Raw genomic sequence first — 15,046 nt, 5'->3', positions numbered from 1 at the left:
CTAGCCCAAACAAGAGAAGAAGTAGGTGGTTGGCGATAGATCCGGCACACTTCCCGCTTCAATCTTTTTCATGGTTGTATGAAAGCTGGAAAAAAAACTATTTTTTTAGTGGCTTAATGCACGAATTCGACTTGATGCAATTGGAAATCCATATTATGTATGCATGACTAGCGGATGATTTAGATGAAAGAATGAGAATCCAAGCTCCAACGTTCAAGATTGAGTACGAATTGCAATCTTTGTTTCCTCCACGACGAGCATGTCAACATCATGAAGTCAACTTACAGCAGGCAAAAAACTATATCGCTAGGGACCAAAACAAAGACGCCACAGGGAGAGAGAGAGGCTAGCTTCCATTGTCAAAGCTCGGTGTGAAGTATGCAGAAGTTTTTAAAGGGTCACAGAACCAGCCACTTTCTATTTTAAATGGGCACTTAAAAAACCCACATTTGACCACCGCCTGCAACTTCCACCTCCACCACCATATCCGGGCGGAGAAAGAGAGAGACAGAGAGAGACAGAGAGATCAACCAGTGAATGGAATTGGGTGGACCACAAGGGAATATCAAATGGGGTCGAATGTGTGGTCCCTTTCGGCTTTTGCGTCACTGAATTTTCACCAAACACCCCATATGTTTCGCTTTATCACTACACTGCAATTATCCCTTTCATACGCCAGCAAGATATACAAATCTCATCAAGAAAAAAAAATCGAAAACCTTCGATTTTCTTGTGACCCTTAAATGGGTTCTCTCGTTTTTCTGGTATAAAGCACGTGAAAGATTGTAGCTACTAGCTTGGATCACCTAGTTCTGTGAGTGAGGGCAAAAAACAAATCGAGGCCTTGTCTCTGCCCAAAATAGTTTTATGAAGTTGACCCAGCCACGTCTCTACAGATTCTTTCTCTACCTTTGGGGCTACTGACGTTATCAAATTCTTAAACTCGTTGAAAACAGACAAAGACAGGGGGAGGTGGAGGAAGATGTGGTTGATGAAGAAAAGACTCCCTCTTCAGATTGGACCGAGATGCTTGTTATTCTTCGCACCTCTGTAGCATGTTTTTGCCTTGATAAATTTCTTTATTAAAACTAGTTACTTGGACTCGTTGAGAAGGCGATTCCTTTGCTCGGACATGTTTTTCGAATCACTGTGCTAAAGGAGGCGGCAAAAAAAGGGTTGTCATGGAGGATGAACAACAGGGCTGGTTACTTACACCTCGAAGAACAGTGAATAAGAGGGCTAATTATGTTACAGATTGTTTCTTCATAGCCCAGATACAGTATTCATTAAAGAACCCCCCAACTTTAGCCCCGCTAAAGGCATCTGGAAAACACAACACGCTTAGCTAGGCAAGATTTGGTAGCAAGATAAATATACCCGCACATTTCTTGACTACAAATCTCCACAGGAAGGGCATTCATTCTGATTCTAGTTGTTCCCAGTAATCGGGAAGTTCCCTAGAAAAGTTACACTCAATATGATTCAAACAAGTGGCGCGATGCCTAGCTGCCAACTTCCAGACAGCTTACTCTTCCAGGGCAAATGATGAGATTTTGTGGGGAAGGCATATTTACTTTGTATACAAATGGCATGAGCTGAATGCGGAACCGCTGTTTCGAAGAAACATTTCAAAACAACTGGAAGAATAGACTTGTTGATCCATCCCCAAATGACTGCAAATCTGCCGGTCTAACCAGAGCCCTGCATAGAGGGCAAGTCCTTTCTCTCTCAAACCTGCAAAGAATCGATTCCAACCTTGTTAAAGAGGGAAAGTAGATAGCACAAGCGACCAAAGGATAGTGATTCACAACTTTAATCAGCTATGAGAGCTCGGGAAAAGATGGCCTGGCAACAAAAGTTTAAGCATCAACCGAAAGAGCTCTTAGAATTACCAACTCAACACGTATGACATGACAAAAAAGCATGGAAAGTAACAATAAGTATACCATGAGCATGCCTGGATTTATCCTTTTCCAGGTATCATGAGAGGGGGTTACAGGAGAAGCATCCTAAAAAAAAAGTTAAGCACAAGATCGGAACTTTAAAATTTTTTAAATCAGAGCCAGATCCTGCAAGATTTCTTCCTTTAGCTCCTTTCCTTTCTTGCAAGAGGAATTTCTGCTAAAATTAACGAGTTGCCAGAAAGGAAACTCTATTTGGGAAATAGTAAGACAAGGGTAGACAAAGTGATGAGTTTATTGCCAAGCAGAACATAAAGGAACTGTTTAGTCACTCCGCTATTTACATCAATATCTAGCCTGTCACTTATCAGACAGTTCTCATAAAACTACTGATGCAAGAGAATCTATGCTGAACGCACATCAAGCAAACCACCAGATCAGTTACGATAGCAAAGTTCAACAGCAGGAGCAAGAATATTGAAGCAATCTACTGACCATTCTGAAACACATTCCTCACAAAAGATGTGTTTACACTGCAACAATATCGGAGAGTGCATCTTCTCCTGACATATAGCACACAAGTCTCCAGCAGCATTGACCTGCGGTAATATGAATGGCCACTTCAACTTCAATAGCTAACTTCACAAACAAAGCTAATGTTGTTTATTAAGATAATTATATAGAAAGGGAGGCAGACCGTCAAATGCTAGCTAAAATATGATGATTTTCTACGAAGCAAAGTGGAACAAAAACCTTATTAAGCTCCTTTCACATGCTGGGACATTCACCAATGCCCAGTACCAACAAGATCATCTTTCTAGGAAGTGAAATAACAAATGCACCCACAAATGTATTGCCTTTCCGATGGTTAACAACCACAAAATTCCACAGAGCTCCACTGCATTGATGCTACTTGAGTGCCTTATTTTATCTCTCATTCAGAGTATTAACATGGACAAGCTAGATTTCAAATGATCCATACCTGCTCTTTTGTGGCATAAGATCCATAATGCACTTCCTTGTGTGACAATGCCTTAACCGCAGCAAGGAAAGACCGGACCTGAACAGCAACTGAATAAAGTTGGCAAGAAGCTGACAAAAACTTGTTGAAGCTAGAAAAAAAAAAAGTAATAATTCTAAAACCATTGGAAATAGAAACAAGCAAGGCATGCAAGAATATAGGGGAGTGAATAGAACACCTGACCTTCTCAACAACAGATGTTAGCTTGAATGTCAAGTACAACCCAGTTGTCAAAGATGAAAATAGGCTCCCATAATCTTTGTTCAAGAAAAATCGATACCAAACAGGAGCTGGCAACAATGCTCGGTACAGCAGCATTGTATATTCAACCAGTGTCAGCATTTGACCCTTGAAAAATATCAACCACTGATGAGAGGGCTTACACAAGACAAAGCCACTTGTGATGTTGCATTATTAAAGGAAGACTCGAGTGAGGAAAAAGTTGTCTCACCTGACAACGGAAATTGTGGCCCCTGCTATTCTTGTAATAAATAAGCAGCAAACACTTGACGGACATAGCCGCCTGCCTCACCATTATATCTGCAAGCATCATAATCATTACAAACAGTCAGTCGTCTTACCACTACCTCAGAGGTAGAGATCCAGATAAAGTGTTTCTAGCATTTGACATTAGTAGGATAAGACTGCAGTGCAATGGCGGATGTTAAGTGATAAAACAGAGGCTGAAATGTGGGACTCAAGTATTACCCAAACAACCCACCCAGATTCTCAACCCATGGGAATGGGAACACCTCAGCCAAACCGAAAAAGAAGTCGGATAAAATGGGGAGGATACATAACATGGTGCAAATTCAGGACCGGAACCAAATAACCACAAATTTACCATCAGATAACATAGAAGCTAGTGGAGAGGTTCAAGCAATCAACAAGCATTAAATGAAGGTCAAATATATGTATACTTACCATTGAGCATGATCATGAAGATAGCATGCCAGAAGGGTGGTATTGACTTTGGAGGAAGCATGAGCAATGGATATAATGCACCATCATTTCGATACCACCAGTAAACACCAACCACATAGACTATAAAAACAACAGAAATGCTCACGAGAACAGAATTTTTCCTCTCTCCCTGCAGAAACAAGCATTACTAAGTGCTCTTGCATAATTGTCTTGAGAAAATGCACTTGAATGAGGTGTAAATGCTGAAGAAGTGGTAAAGCACCTTTAGGGCAGTCTGCTTCCGAAGAATATCATTTGACTTAAACATGACAGCTGCAATCCATATCGTAACAAAGAAGGCTGCATTGAATACATAGAAATCCTTCAAAAAATTGCGAGTATCCAACTAATATCATATATACCAGAAACTCATAGTTACATTTGATATCTGATGACAAGAAAGATTCACAGAGCAGCCTAGCCATATGAATTAAGGAGTTTTTAGCTTTCGCTGCAACCTCCATAACGATAAACCAACCCTGACTTTAGCAGCCCAAAAATTTATGCTCTGCCTGAAGAGAGGAATTTATTTCCAGGCACCCCAAGCAGCCAGCCAGATGTTGATGAATCACAGTATGAATGAAAACTCCCAATAAGTGTTTAGTGTGTTTACTGTGCCATATCTCAGATGAGGTGCCCCTCTCTACTAGAACCAAGCAGATTTCAAACAACCCCCCACCCCAACCCCAGAAAAAAAAAGGGGGGGGACCCTAATCACTCTCCCCACCATGTATCCTTTCCTTGTGTTCTCATCTAGCCCCTTAGCATTAGGCCTGTCCTTCTCATAACATGACGACTCTTGATGATACATGACTAGACAATCTAGACATAATGCCAGTGACGTCATGCATTCCTATCATAACAAAAATCAAAAGCGGTTATATTGCGTCATAACCCATAAATCTTCTCCTTGTGCTTATATTTGCAGTTTGAAATATCCAACGATTATTACAAACGGTTGCATCACCTTATGGTCAAAATCCCCTGACCCTATCGTATTTGAACAGCAATGACATGAGCAACACTCTCATAAAATCAAAAGAGATATTCTACAGAAATATCTGATTTGAGTACCTTGCAAATGCTGACGAATGAACACAACTAACAAGAGCAATGAGAATGGGAGTATCTGCTCAATCCATCTCCCAACCCGCTGTAAATCATATCTCTGGTAACCAGAATCCCTAGAACTATCAGCTGAATCCATGACATTCGCTGACGAAGTAGAAGCGGCCTCCAACAATAAATCGTCACTCTCTGCAGCAATGTCCATCAAATCGTCACACCCAATTTGCCCTCCACCGTCCCCCATATTAACTCCGCTCCCCGCCTCACTAGAGCCAATAATCCGAATTGATACCTCCTCGCCACTGCCGCCATTTCTGGCCTCAGAATAAGGTGATTCTGTCTGAATGTGACCGGCACTCGCCCCGAGGACCGGACTCTCTGACTCGGGCACGGTCGGTGCAGACGGGATAATACCGGAGTACTCCAGTATAACCGACAACGGCGACTGAAACAAACTGAGAGACGGGAACTGCACACCAAACCTCGAGGCAGAGCTGCCGCTGCCACTAGTAGAGGATGAACTAACAGGGTATACATCAATATCACCAGGGGTTTCCATCCTTTTGCCCAATTAGCAACAACCCTAGTTCTGCAATATCAAAATATGAAAAATTTCAAACGGGGCGAAACTCTCTACAGGCTTGAACTAGAAGGACCATAAAGCGAGAGAATCAAGAAAATGGGATTCGTATCAGTAAAAGCAACCACATTGCACGGCTTAAAATAAGGGGAAAGAAATCAGACCAAGAATGGAAACCAGATGAACTCACATTGAATGCGGATGAAGAGAGAGGACTGATGGACGGATGCCCTCAAGAGATGCAAGTACCCTGATCCCAAAGATCGCAAATTTGTCTCTCTCCGACGCAACTGAGGACTGGGGAGTGTGAAAAGGAGCTTCTTTTGGAACGAAACGTTAAGCCAAGGCAGTCAAGAATGAATCTTGACAGGGAAATTTCGAAAAGGGAAGAACTTTTGGGAGAAGTAACATCAAAGAAATAAAACCCATCAAGAGAACTTGGCCATTATAACGAATCATGCGCCAAGATTCGGCTTAATCGAGACAACTTGCGCGTAACCGGCTCCTTCTTACATCCCTCCCGGAGCCGTCCGTTTCTCTGTCTTGGCACCGGGTAAACGGAAAGTCAAAAGCCACGAAGCGGACACGTGGAGTTATCATCTATCAAGTGGTTGATTTTATCCACTTTTTGGGACAGAATTATGGGAAATGAGTTTTCACGGGTTGTCTAATGGAGATATCATCTTCTGACAAAGACGCGAAACGAAGTATGTGTAGTGCGCACTAGGGATGTGCCGACTCAAATCATGCGCAGGTAGACCTTAGGCCTCACCGCTTCCTACTTGTCGAAGACACCTGTGCAGCAGAGCTCCTGTGATGATCCGCAGATGGTCCCAATCGTAGCCATTGCATTCGCTAATAAATGTCCACGCCCAAAACTCAACTCCCTCCTTCAATGCAAAAAGTGCACACCGACCTAAAATTTTCTCTCCACACATCTCAATCTGATTTTCAATTCGAAATTGCAGATAAAAAAAAAAAAATGTATTCAATGCTTTGAACACCCTTCTTTTTATGTCATCGGGATGCTCGGCGTCACGTGATAAATGGTTCGATCTCTTTGAGCGTGGGTGTATGCGTCCATGAATCATCTGAGTCAGAGAATTATCGAAATACACGAGTATTTATTTTAAAGGGGAGTGACTTCTTGGATCCCATAGATTAAAAATTAAAGTGCAAGTGGGCAGGAAAGCCAGCCTGGCCAGGCTTTACCCACACCCGTGTTGACCTTGGGGTGCAATGGAAGCTGAACATCTGCCGTCCCCCGTTATCCTTTTATTATATGATTGTTGGGAGATTTATGTGGCTCCATATGTATCTCTCCTTCTCTATTGCCATCATGTGGGTGGAACGAAATGATGCAACTTCTCTCGAATCACCATCACAGTGAGGTAGAAACGCATGATTACCTACCAACACTGTGTAAACTTTTAGTAGGTGAGATATTTTTAATTGGACATGAAGAGGGATAGTTACCCAAAAAGTCATAATTTATTATACATATGTCAATTCGACGAATTTTTTAATTTTTCTAATTAAATCTTGACCCTATTGACAATTTGTCGATGTTATCATTCTAATAAATTTCGATTAAAAATCGTTGACGTAGATGATAATCGTCTCATATAACATGATTTGGAGTTGTTCATTTAAAATCAGGGTCTTTTCACTTCATTTTATTTTTTTCTCTCTTTTTTTATTAACTTCCATCTTTCCTTATTATAACTTTTATTAAATAATAAAATATACTAATAGATACTATACGCACACACAACATATAATTTGGAATAGAAAGAAATTCATACATATGAATAAAAATGAAAATTGTCCATCGTTCTGTTTTAATTTTCCTTTTTAATATTAGAATTCAAATATAATTTTATATTTAATTATTATCTTATTTTTAAGTTAATAAGTTTGTTATTCGATAAAATAACTTTTATATTTACCCGGGCTATATCTTATTTATATTCGACTTTATCCAATTTTAAGCATGAATCAAACACAGGATACAACAAATTTCATCATATCCCGACTTTTATTCAAACTACTAAACGTAGCCCATATATGAATATCTAATGGATATAGGCATCCCACCAAGAGTGCAAGTAAACCCAAATTTGGAAATTTCGCGTTATATCACCAACCAAATTATTAAAAAGAATATATTCACTCCATTAGGGATGATTTGAGAACAAGGCAGTCTTTTTTGCTCTAACCAGTCTGTAAAAATGCGGTTTTCTTTTTCTCAGTGTTCTTAAGATCATCTAAAGAGAGAACAAACAAGTAAGTGCGTCGATTTGGATCAAGGCCTCAAGCAAAAATGAAGGGCAGGCCCAAGGGCTTGATTTTGGGCCATGCCGGGTTCGGCCCAATCGCCACCAACATCTGCGGACGAAACGGCAGTCGTATTGGCGCCCCCGATAAACGACGAGTCGTCGGGGCTGGCTGCGTCGACCAGGGGACTTTTGGCTATCGCCACGATCTACACGGTTCCAGAGAGATTGTGAAAATTAGGGCAAAAGAGAGGCGGAGATAAGGGAGATCGCGCGAGCAGGAGAAGAAGAAGAAGAGAGATGGGGAAGCAGCCGGTGAGGATGAAGGCGGTGGTGTACGCGCTCTCGCCGTTCCAGCAGAAGATAATGACGGGGCTGTGGAAGGATCTGCCCGGCAAGATCCACCACAAGATCTCCGAGAACTGGATCAGCGCCACCCTCCTCCTCGCCCCTCTCGTCGGCACCTACGCGTACCTTCTCTCTATCTACCTCTCCCTCTCTCTCTCTCTCTATGTGAATTTGTTTTGATTGAGATTGAAGTCGGATTCGAGTAGCGTTCTTGGGAGTCTCGACGGAGCGATGCGAGCCTGCTGTTGTCGCGATTGTGCGGGTCGATGATTAGTGTTGTCTTTTGCGCGGTCGCGTGCTTGCGGGACGGATTTTGCGGTTGAGTCCGTGATGGTGTTTTGTTTGATCTCATTTTAAGGTTGAATTATTGGAGGAGCTGATTTAATGCTTGTTTAGACTGTGGGTTCATGTAGGATTTGTGTGGGCCTAGTGGTCAAAGTTATATGAGAAATCGAATGCTTGTTTAGTTTGCGAAGATCGAATTTTGAATGCTTATTGAACAGTTAGGACTGTGTTACTCTCGAAAGACGAGTATTGCAATTACTGGCTGAGAGAATTTAAGAGGGGCCCAGCATCGGCGTTGAGTGATTTCTGTGGTGCCAAAGTTTCAGCTTTGAGCAACGGGCGGGGACATGAATTTGCTCCATCTATTTTTGTGTAGAAGGGGTTGGACTTCTCAGATGAGACGTCAATGAGAGAGAATTTAAGAAGATGGCCTGCTTGATGAATTTGGTGGTAGTTACAGTGCAATATTTTCGAGAAACGCGTGATGAAGGTTAATGAATTTTCCGGTGCAGTCGGTATCGACAGTTGTCAATTCACTACAAAGGAAGTCAAGAAAATTTGCAGACTTAACAAAATGAAGAGGGACTTTAATGGTTGGCCTTAGCTTTTTAGCTGACGAGTAGTGCTGACTACTGAAGCTCTTTATACCTGATTAGTGCGTAAACTCCGTTTTGACTGTGAGCAACTGATGGATGTAATGGATTGGTGATATGGGAGCTCTGCCACTTAGATGTAGAGCCCAAATGATCATGAGGATTGAGGATTCATGCGATTAATGGTTGCTCTACCCATTGGTGGAAACTTGAGCTTATTCTCTTATGCTGACTGATGTTTCAGGGAGAATATAGTTGTTTCCAAGTATTGATAAACCTCTAAAATTTCTAGACTTTTTCCATGTCGATGCTTGATAAGAGATTTGGCTTCATTTTTGTAGCTTAAGTTTGGAAAATAGCCACTAACATGACTAATTGATTAGTTTAAAGGTCAGTGGAGTTTGTCTTACTCATGTATGAATGATGAACTTTGGACTTACGAGAAAGAATTGGCAACGGCACATCTCATATGCATCTCCCAATTCTCAATATTATTGTGCAAATCTGTTTGAGATGCTTTTAGACTCTGGGAATGTGTCTTTTTTCACTTATGTTTGTGTGCAAATCTGCTATCTTCGGGAAATTGGTCTTCTGTCAGTTTTGTTGCTCATGCTATCTGTATTACTGGTCTACTATCCACATTTTTATTTCAGGCTTGCGTGGGTCTTCTGTCAGTCTATCATGTCTACCCCAAAATTTTGCATCCTCTGCAGTCGTTAGCTAGTGATGTTCATTTGTTCTCACTTGTCTTCTCCGATTTTTGATGATCAATGCAGCTATGTCCAAAACTACCTGGAAAAGGAGAAATTGGAACATAGGTATTGACATACATTCATGGAGCTCGTGGCTGAGAGGACTTCAGGATTGTCTTCTTAAGATGCAAAATTGGAGCTGGGGATTTTGAAATAACGTTTCAAAGTTTTCTTTTTGGAGCTATTCGAATAATTTCTCGCTGTCTCCTGACGTTTGTGGAAGAGAGAGAATTTATGGAGAAAACCTGGATTGGATTTCAATCCTTTTTGTTATGACTCTTCTGATGCTGTAGTTTTCATTGCTTATGTGAAACCTGGATGATTGCTTGAAGGAGTCGAAATAGCCGGAAGGAATATATTTGGGGTAAGTTTGGACAGGATGAGTTTGCCTGGAAGCTTATCTATTGTCGGCGACTGTGTAGAATCTGAATTTAACCTTACAGAAAGATGAAATTCAGGTTGCTTTATCAAGTTTTGCTATGCCTGCGTTCACTACCTTAAATTGCTCTAGTTTACTTGGTCACAAGTTGTTTTTTAAGCTACTTGGATCAGGGGTTTTCTGTGCAACTACAGGAATGTCAGCAGTCTGATCATACCATCTATCTAGAAACCTGTTGAAGTAGTTTGCCAAAACTGTGTTTTATTCCTTTGATTCGGTTTATATTTTGCCTTGAATTTTCTGTGTTTTTTGAGCTTAGAGGCCTTTTGATGAAATCCAATTTAAGAGTACCGAAATTGATTGCTAGGTCATACCCTTAGCTTCTCATTTCTTCCCCTTCGTGATTAACTTTCGATCTCTTTGCTATTAATCAACGATGCTTGTCTCCGGTCTGAACTGAGCTTTATCTTCGAACTGGATATTGAGTTTGAATTTCTTAACCCTTCTCATATTCATCATCCATCTAAAGCTGGTGCTACATTTTTCTCTATAATATAGTTGGTGGTCAGATTCTGGCTTTTCTGGATGCTTTTAGCGCTTTTTTCGAATGTTTATTCCCACTCATTTTCAGACCTGTTCTTTTATTATGAGAGAATACGTATGCCGTCTGATTCCTTTTTCTTGGGTGGATTCTTCTCTCTTTTTATTTTGGAAAAAAGCCACGAAAAACCCTGAACTTTGCCCAAAGTGACACATTTACCCCAAACTTTTTTTTGTGACGTGAAAAACCCCAAACTTTGCCAACCGTGACACATTTACCCCAAACTTTTTTTTTTGTGACGTGAAAAACCCGAACTTTCGTTATGTGACACATTTACCCCAAAATTAGAGGGCATTTTGGTCTTTTCCTTTTTAAAACATTTTTAAAATTTTTTTACTTTTTAAAATTTTTTTAATTCTTTTTTTCTCTTTTCCCTCCACCGGCTGGCCGGGCGAAGGGAAGCCGGCGTCCGGCGAGGGCGCCCTCGCCGGCGTCGGCGAGGGTCACCCTCGCGTAGGCCTCGGCTAGGGCCGCCCTCGCTGCGTCGGGCGAGGGCCGCCCCGCTGCGTCGGGCGAGGGCCGCCTCGCTGCGTCGGGCGAGGGGTGCCCTCGCGGATCGGGCCGGGGCCGTCCTCGCCCGACGCCGGCGAGGGCCGCCCTCGCTGCGTCGGGCGAGGGGTGCCCTCGCCAGATCGGCAAGGGCCGTCCTCACCGACGCCGGCGAGGGCTACGTCGGGCGAGGGGTGCCCTCGGGCCGTCCTCGCCAGATCCGGCGAGGGGTGCCCTCGGGCCGTCCTCGCCGATCGGGCGAGGCCGCCCCGCGCTGCGTCGGGCGAGGGGTGCCCTCGCCGGATCCGGCAAGGCCGTCCCTCGCCGACGCCGGCGAGGGCTGCGTCGGGCGAGGGGTGCCCTCGGGCCGTCCTCGCCGGATGGCGAGGGCGGCCCTCGCCGGCGTCGGGCGAGGACGAGGGTGTCCCCGCCCTCGCTAGATCCGGGCGAGGGCCGTCCTCGCCGTCGCCGGCGAGGGCCCCTCGCCTACGTCGGGCGAGGGTGTCCTGCCCTCGCCCGACGCCGGCGAGGTCGCCGGACGGCGGGCTTCCCTCCGCCATGGCCGGCGGAGGGAAGAAGAAGAAAAAAAGAAAAAAAAAGAAAAAGGAAAAAATAGAATAAAAAGACAAAAATGCCCTTGATGGGGTAAATGTGTCACGGTTTGGAAAGTTTGGGGTTTTCACGTCACAAAAAAAGTTTGGGGTAAATGTGTCACTTTGGCAAGCAAAGTTCGGGGTTTTTCGTGGCCTTTTCCCTTTTATTTTATGATAGCTCCGAGTTTCTTAGTGTGGTTTGTATGTTGAAATGGTCCTCTTGCTGCACATGAATTGCGCTACTGGTCCCTTGCTTAACTAGCATCGCTATTGTATAGTGGTTTACATCCATGGGACACACTAAAAGCATAACTAAAGAATCAAGTTACATCCGTCTATCAAAAGAGAAGCCTACACAGAGAAAATCCTTTTACAGATCGAACCGTTTTTGTTTTTTATGGTTGGAATCATCATTTATCTTGAGTCTTTATGGACAAAGCAAACTCAAGTTTAAAATAGGTGTTGCGTGAGAAGAAATCAAATAAAGAATAAATAATTACATTAGTGATGTCGTGGACGTGATCGCAATATGTTTTTCGTTGTTGTTTTCTATTGTCTTGCTTCTTAAGCAATGGCTGACATATTTTCCTGTGTAGCGCGGGCAACTAGACTAATTAAAATCGTTATTTAGAAATTGATAATTTAGTAAAAGTTATAACGTGAATTGAACGGTGTCTTTATGGGCACACATTTATATAGAAAAACAATAGTTAATCCATAACACTTGACTTAGTCCTTGTCGGCACCACAAAAATTAGGCTTACTTCTCCACTATCTCGTACTTGCTTTTCACTTGGACTAATTTGTATCTCTTCTGGATGGGGCCAAGTCATCAATTTACAAACTACAATTGCAAGAATGGATGTGCCTTTTCTTTTGTGGTTATAATTATGATATGCAAACCTTACATATGCTGCATATACATCTTCTGAAAGGAAAATCTCACATTGCTATTCCTTATAAATGATCTGGGTTTTATTAGAGGATCCTTAAACCCCCACTCTTTAAAGCATAAATTTGTTCTCTGCCCGCGAGACTCTCCCTCATTGCTCATGGGGAGATATTGTTCTCAAGTCCTTTCACTAATAACTATATTGCTCATTTTAAATAATTCACATGTTTGCTTTTGTAGAAAATCAACTTCCATTTGTAGAGAGCAAGAAAGAGAGGCTTTGCTCCAGATTAAACGGTTGAGGCAAATCCTTTGTACTTGATGTAGAACTATCGAATCGCTTTCAGAATTCCAAAACCTTGGAAATTCATAAGAAGTAATTAGTTGGAAGTGCTTAATGTTTCTTCTTGATGATTCCAAGTTCTCGTCTACAATTCAGAAATCTAGAAACTTTACCAGTGGAATGAAATTGATCTAATTAAGGTAAAAAATTAGCCCTTCCCTTCCTATAAATTCACAGTAAATAATCTGAAGGTACACATTACATTGCCTTTGTTTTATTGCACATTCTACTCAATAAACTGTGTCATCTTTAAGTTCCTTTTCGTTGGGATGCGACCATAATACATTCAGAATCAATCGCGACATTAACAAGTATCAATTGTGCTAGTTGGGTTATAAACCTTTCAATTAAAACAATTTAGTTTTAAACCTTTTACATTTGTGTGAATTGAGTACATTGGTCAATTTTGGCAAGAAATCACTAACGTGAACAATTTTTTAAAAATTTTCTAAATTTATTATCATTCTTTTTTCTTTGCTTATTGTTCTTGTCTTCCCTTTCTTTTTTTCCCAACTGTGGGCCAACAGGGGCCCAAGACCCTTGCCCAAGCCAGGTGAGGGTGTTGCGGCCTTCAACGGCTAACATGAGAGGGTGTGGGCCCTCGCTTGTGAACGGTGATGGTTGGCTGATGACCTCCTCAGCCAAGTGGTAAAAAAAAAACAAAGACAGAAAAGAAAAGAAAAGAACAAAAATTATAAAAGAGAAACAATCATTAACCCACAAGACTTTTTTTTTTTTTTTTTTTTTGTCGGTCCTATCCTATTTCTACTTTAGCTCTCACTTTCAGATTTTCGCCATATCTCTTGCGGGCGTGAGAGTCGAAATTCACTCCTGAAACTATATCGTCTCCACCTCAACCCTCCGAGAAGGCTGGGGATTTGAACCCCCCCCACCTTCCCATTCCATATTGGAAGGGTGGCCATTGGGGCAAATCCCAGTGGTTAACCCATAAGACTTGACTTAGTCGTGTTTGACACTATAAATTTGGGCTTAATTATCCACGATATCCTTAGTAGAGCTGCTTTGCACTTGGACTAATTTGTATAGGTTGAATTCTCTCTTTTGGATGGTGGCCAGTCATCAATTTACAAAGTCCAAGTGAATTCTCTTTTCAAAGAATGGATGTGTCTTTTCTTCTATAACTATGATTATTATAAGCAATGGTTGGCAAATTCCCGTGCATAGCACAAGTAACAAGACTAATTAAAATCGCTATTTTGGAATTGACAATTTAAAAGAAATCATAATGTTCAAATCAACAATGCTATTATAGACATGCATTTTTATAGAGAAACTATTATTAACTCATAAGACTTAGACTTAGTCCGTGTTTGGCACTGCAAAAATCGGGCGTAATTCTCCACGATCTCCTTAATGGAGCCGCATTTCACTTGGACGAATTTGTAGAGATTGAATTCAATCTTCCGAATGAGCCCGGTCATCAATTTACAAAGTCCAATTGAACTCTCTTGCAAGAATGGATGCACCTTTTCTTCTTTGACTATGATTATTAAAAGCAATAGCCGGCAAATTTCCATGCATAGGACGGGCAATAAAACTAATTAAAATTGTTATTTTGAAATTGACAATTTAAGAAAAATCATAACGTGAAATGAATGGTACAATTATAGACACGTATTTTTATAGAGAAACAATTATTAACTCAAAAGACTTAAGACTTAGTCTGTGTTCGGCACCGGAAAATTTGTAGTAGTTCTCCACTATCTCCTTAGTGGAGTTGTTTTTCACTTGGACTAATTTGTAGAGGTTGAATTCTCTCTTCTGGATGGGGGCCTAGCCATCAATATACAAAGTCCCATTGAATTATATCTTTCAAGAATGGATGTGCCTTTTCTTCTATGACTATGCTTATTATAAACAATGGCCGGCAAATTCTTGTGCATAGCATGGGCAACGAGACTAATTAAATCCATTATATCAGAAAACAGGTTTTTTTTCGAT

The 15,046-nt window shown here is 41.6% G+C and overlaps 2 protein-coding genes across 3 annotated transcripts; one reads left to right on the top strand and one right to left on the bottom strand.

The window, feature by feature from the left end:
- Positions 1-1,204: 1,204 nt before the first annotated feature.
- On the bottom strand, positions 1,205-6,162 carry LOC104454483 (RING finger and transmembrane domain-containing protein 2). Of its 2 annotated transcripts, none has more exons than XM_039318097.1 (9): positions 5,724-6,162; positions 4,960-5,542; positions 4,109-4,185; positions 3,847-4,015; positions 3,374-3,462; positions 3,106-3,270; positions 2,884-2,972; positions 2,397-2,500; positions 1,205-1,734 (listed from the first exon to the last, which is right to left on the bottom strand). In XM_039318097.1, exons 2-9 carry the CDS (start codon positions 5,510-5,512, stop codon positions 1,571-1,573), a joined length of 1,410 nt encoding a protein of 469 aa, XP_039174031.1. In that variant the 5' UTR covers positions 5,513-5,542; positions 5,724-6,162; the 3' UTR covers positions 1,205-1,570. The 2 variants fall into 2 exon arrangements, with proteins under 2 accessions (XP_039174031.1, XP_010067636.2); XM_010069334.3 differs by having other exon boundaries at positions 2,884-2,961; positions 5,724-6,154.
- A 1,820-nt stretch (positions 6,163-7,982) lies between these two features.
- Positions 7,983-10,258, top strand: LOC120295259 (cytochrome b-c1 complex subunit 8). The gene is made up of 2 exons (XM_039316255.1): positions 7,983-8,279; positions 9,812-10,258. The coding sequence occupies exons 1-2, from the start codon at positions 8,110-8,112 to the stop codon at positions 9,858-9,860; spliced, it is 219 nt and encodes a 72-aa protein (XP_039172189.1). The 5' UTR covers positions 7,983-8,109; the 3' UTR covers positions 9,861-10,258.
- Positions 10,259-15,046: the final 4,788 nt, after the last annotated feature.

Source organism: Eucalyptus grandis, chromosome 7 (assembly GCF_016545825.1).
Source record: "Eucalyptus grandis isolate ANBG69807.140 chromosome 7, ASM1654582v1, whole genome shotgun sequence".
NCBI classification, from domain to species: Eukaryota; Viridiplantae; Streptophyta; class Magnoliopsida; order Myrtales; family Myrtaceae; genus Eucalyptus; species Eucalyptus grandis.
This window is presented reverse-complemented; position numbering and strand designations above follow the sequence as displayed.

Coding starts and splice junctions, on each gene's coding strand:
- LOC120295259 (XM_039316255.1), top strand. CDS start 8,110: ATGGGGAAGCAGCCGGTGAGGATGAAGGCGGTGGTGTACGCGCTCTCG. Junction 8,280..9,811: donor CCTCTCGTCGGCACCTACGC/GTACCTTCTCTC, acceptor TGATCAATGCAG/CTATGTCCAAAACTACCTGG.
- LOC104454483 (XM_039318097.1), bottom strand. CDS start 5,512: ATGGAAACCCCTGGTGATATTGATGTATACCCTGTTAGTTCATCCTCT. Junction 3,463..3,846: donor CTTCATGATCATGCTCAATG/GTAAGTATACAT, acceptor TGATGCTTGCAG/ATATAATGGTGAGGCAGGCG. Junction 2,501..2,883: donor CTTATGCCACAAAAGAGCAG/GTATGGATCATT, acceptor ATATTACCGCAG/GTCAATGCTGCTGGAGACTT.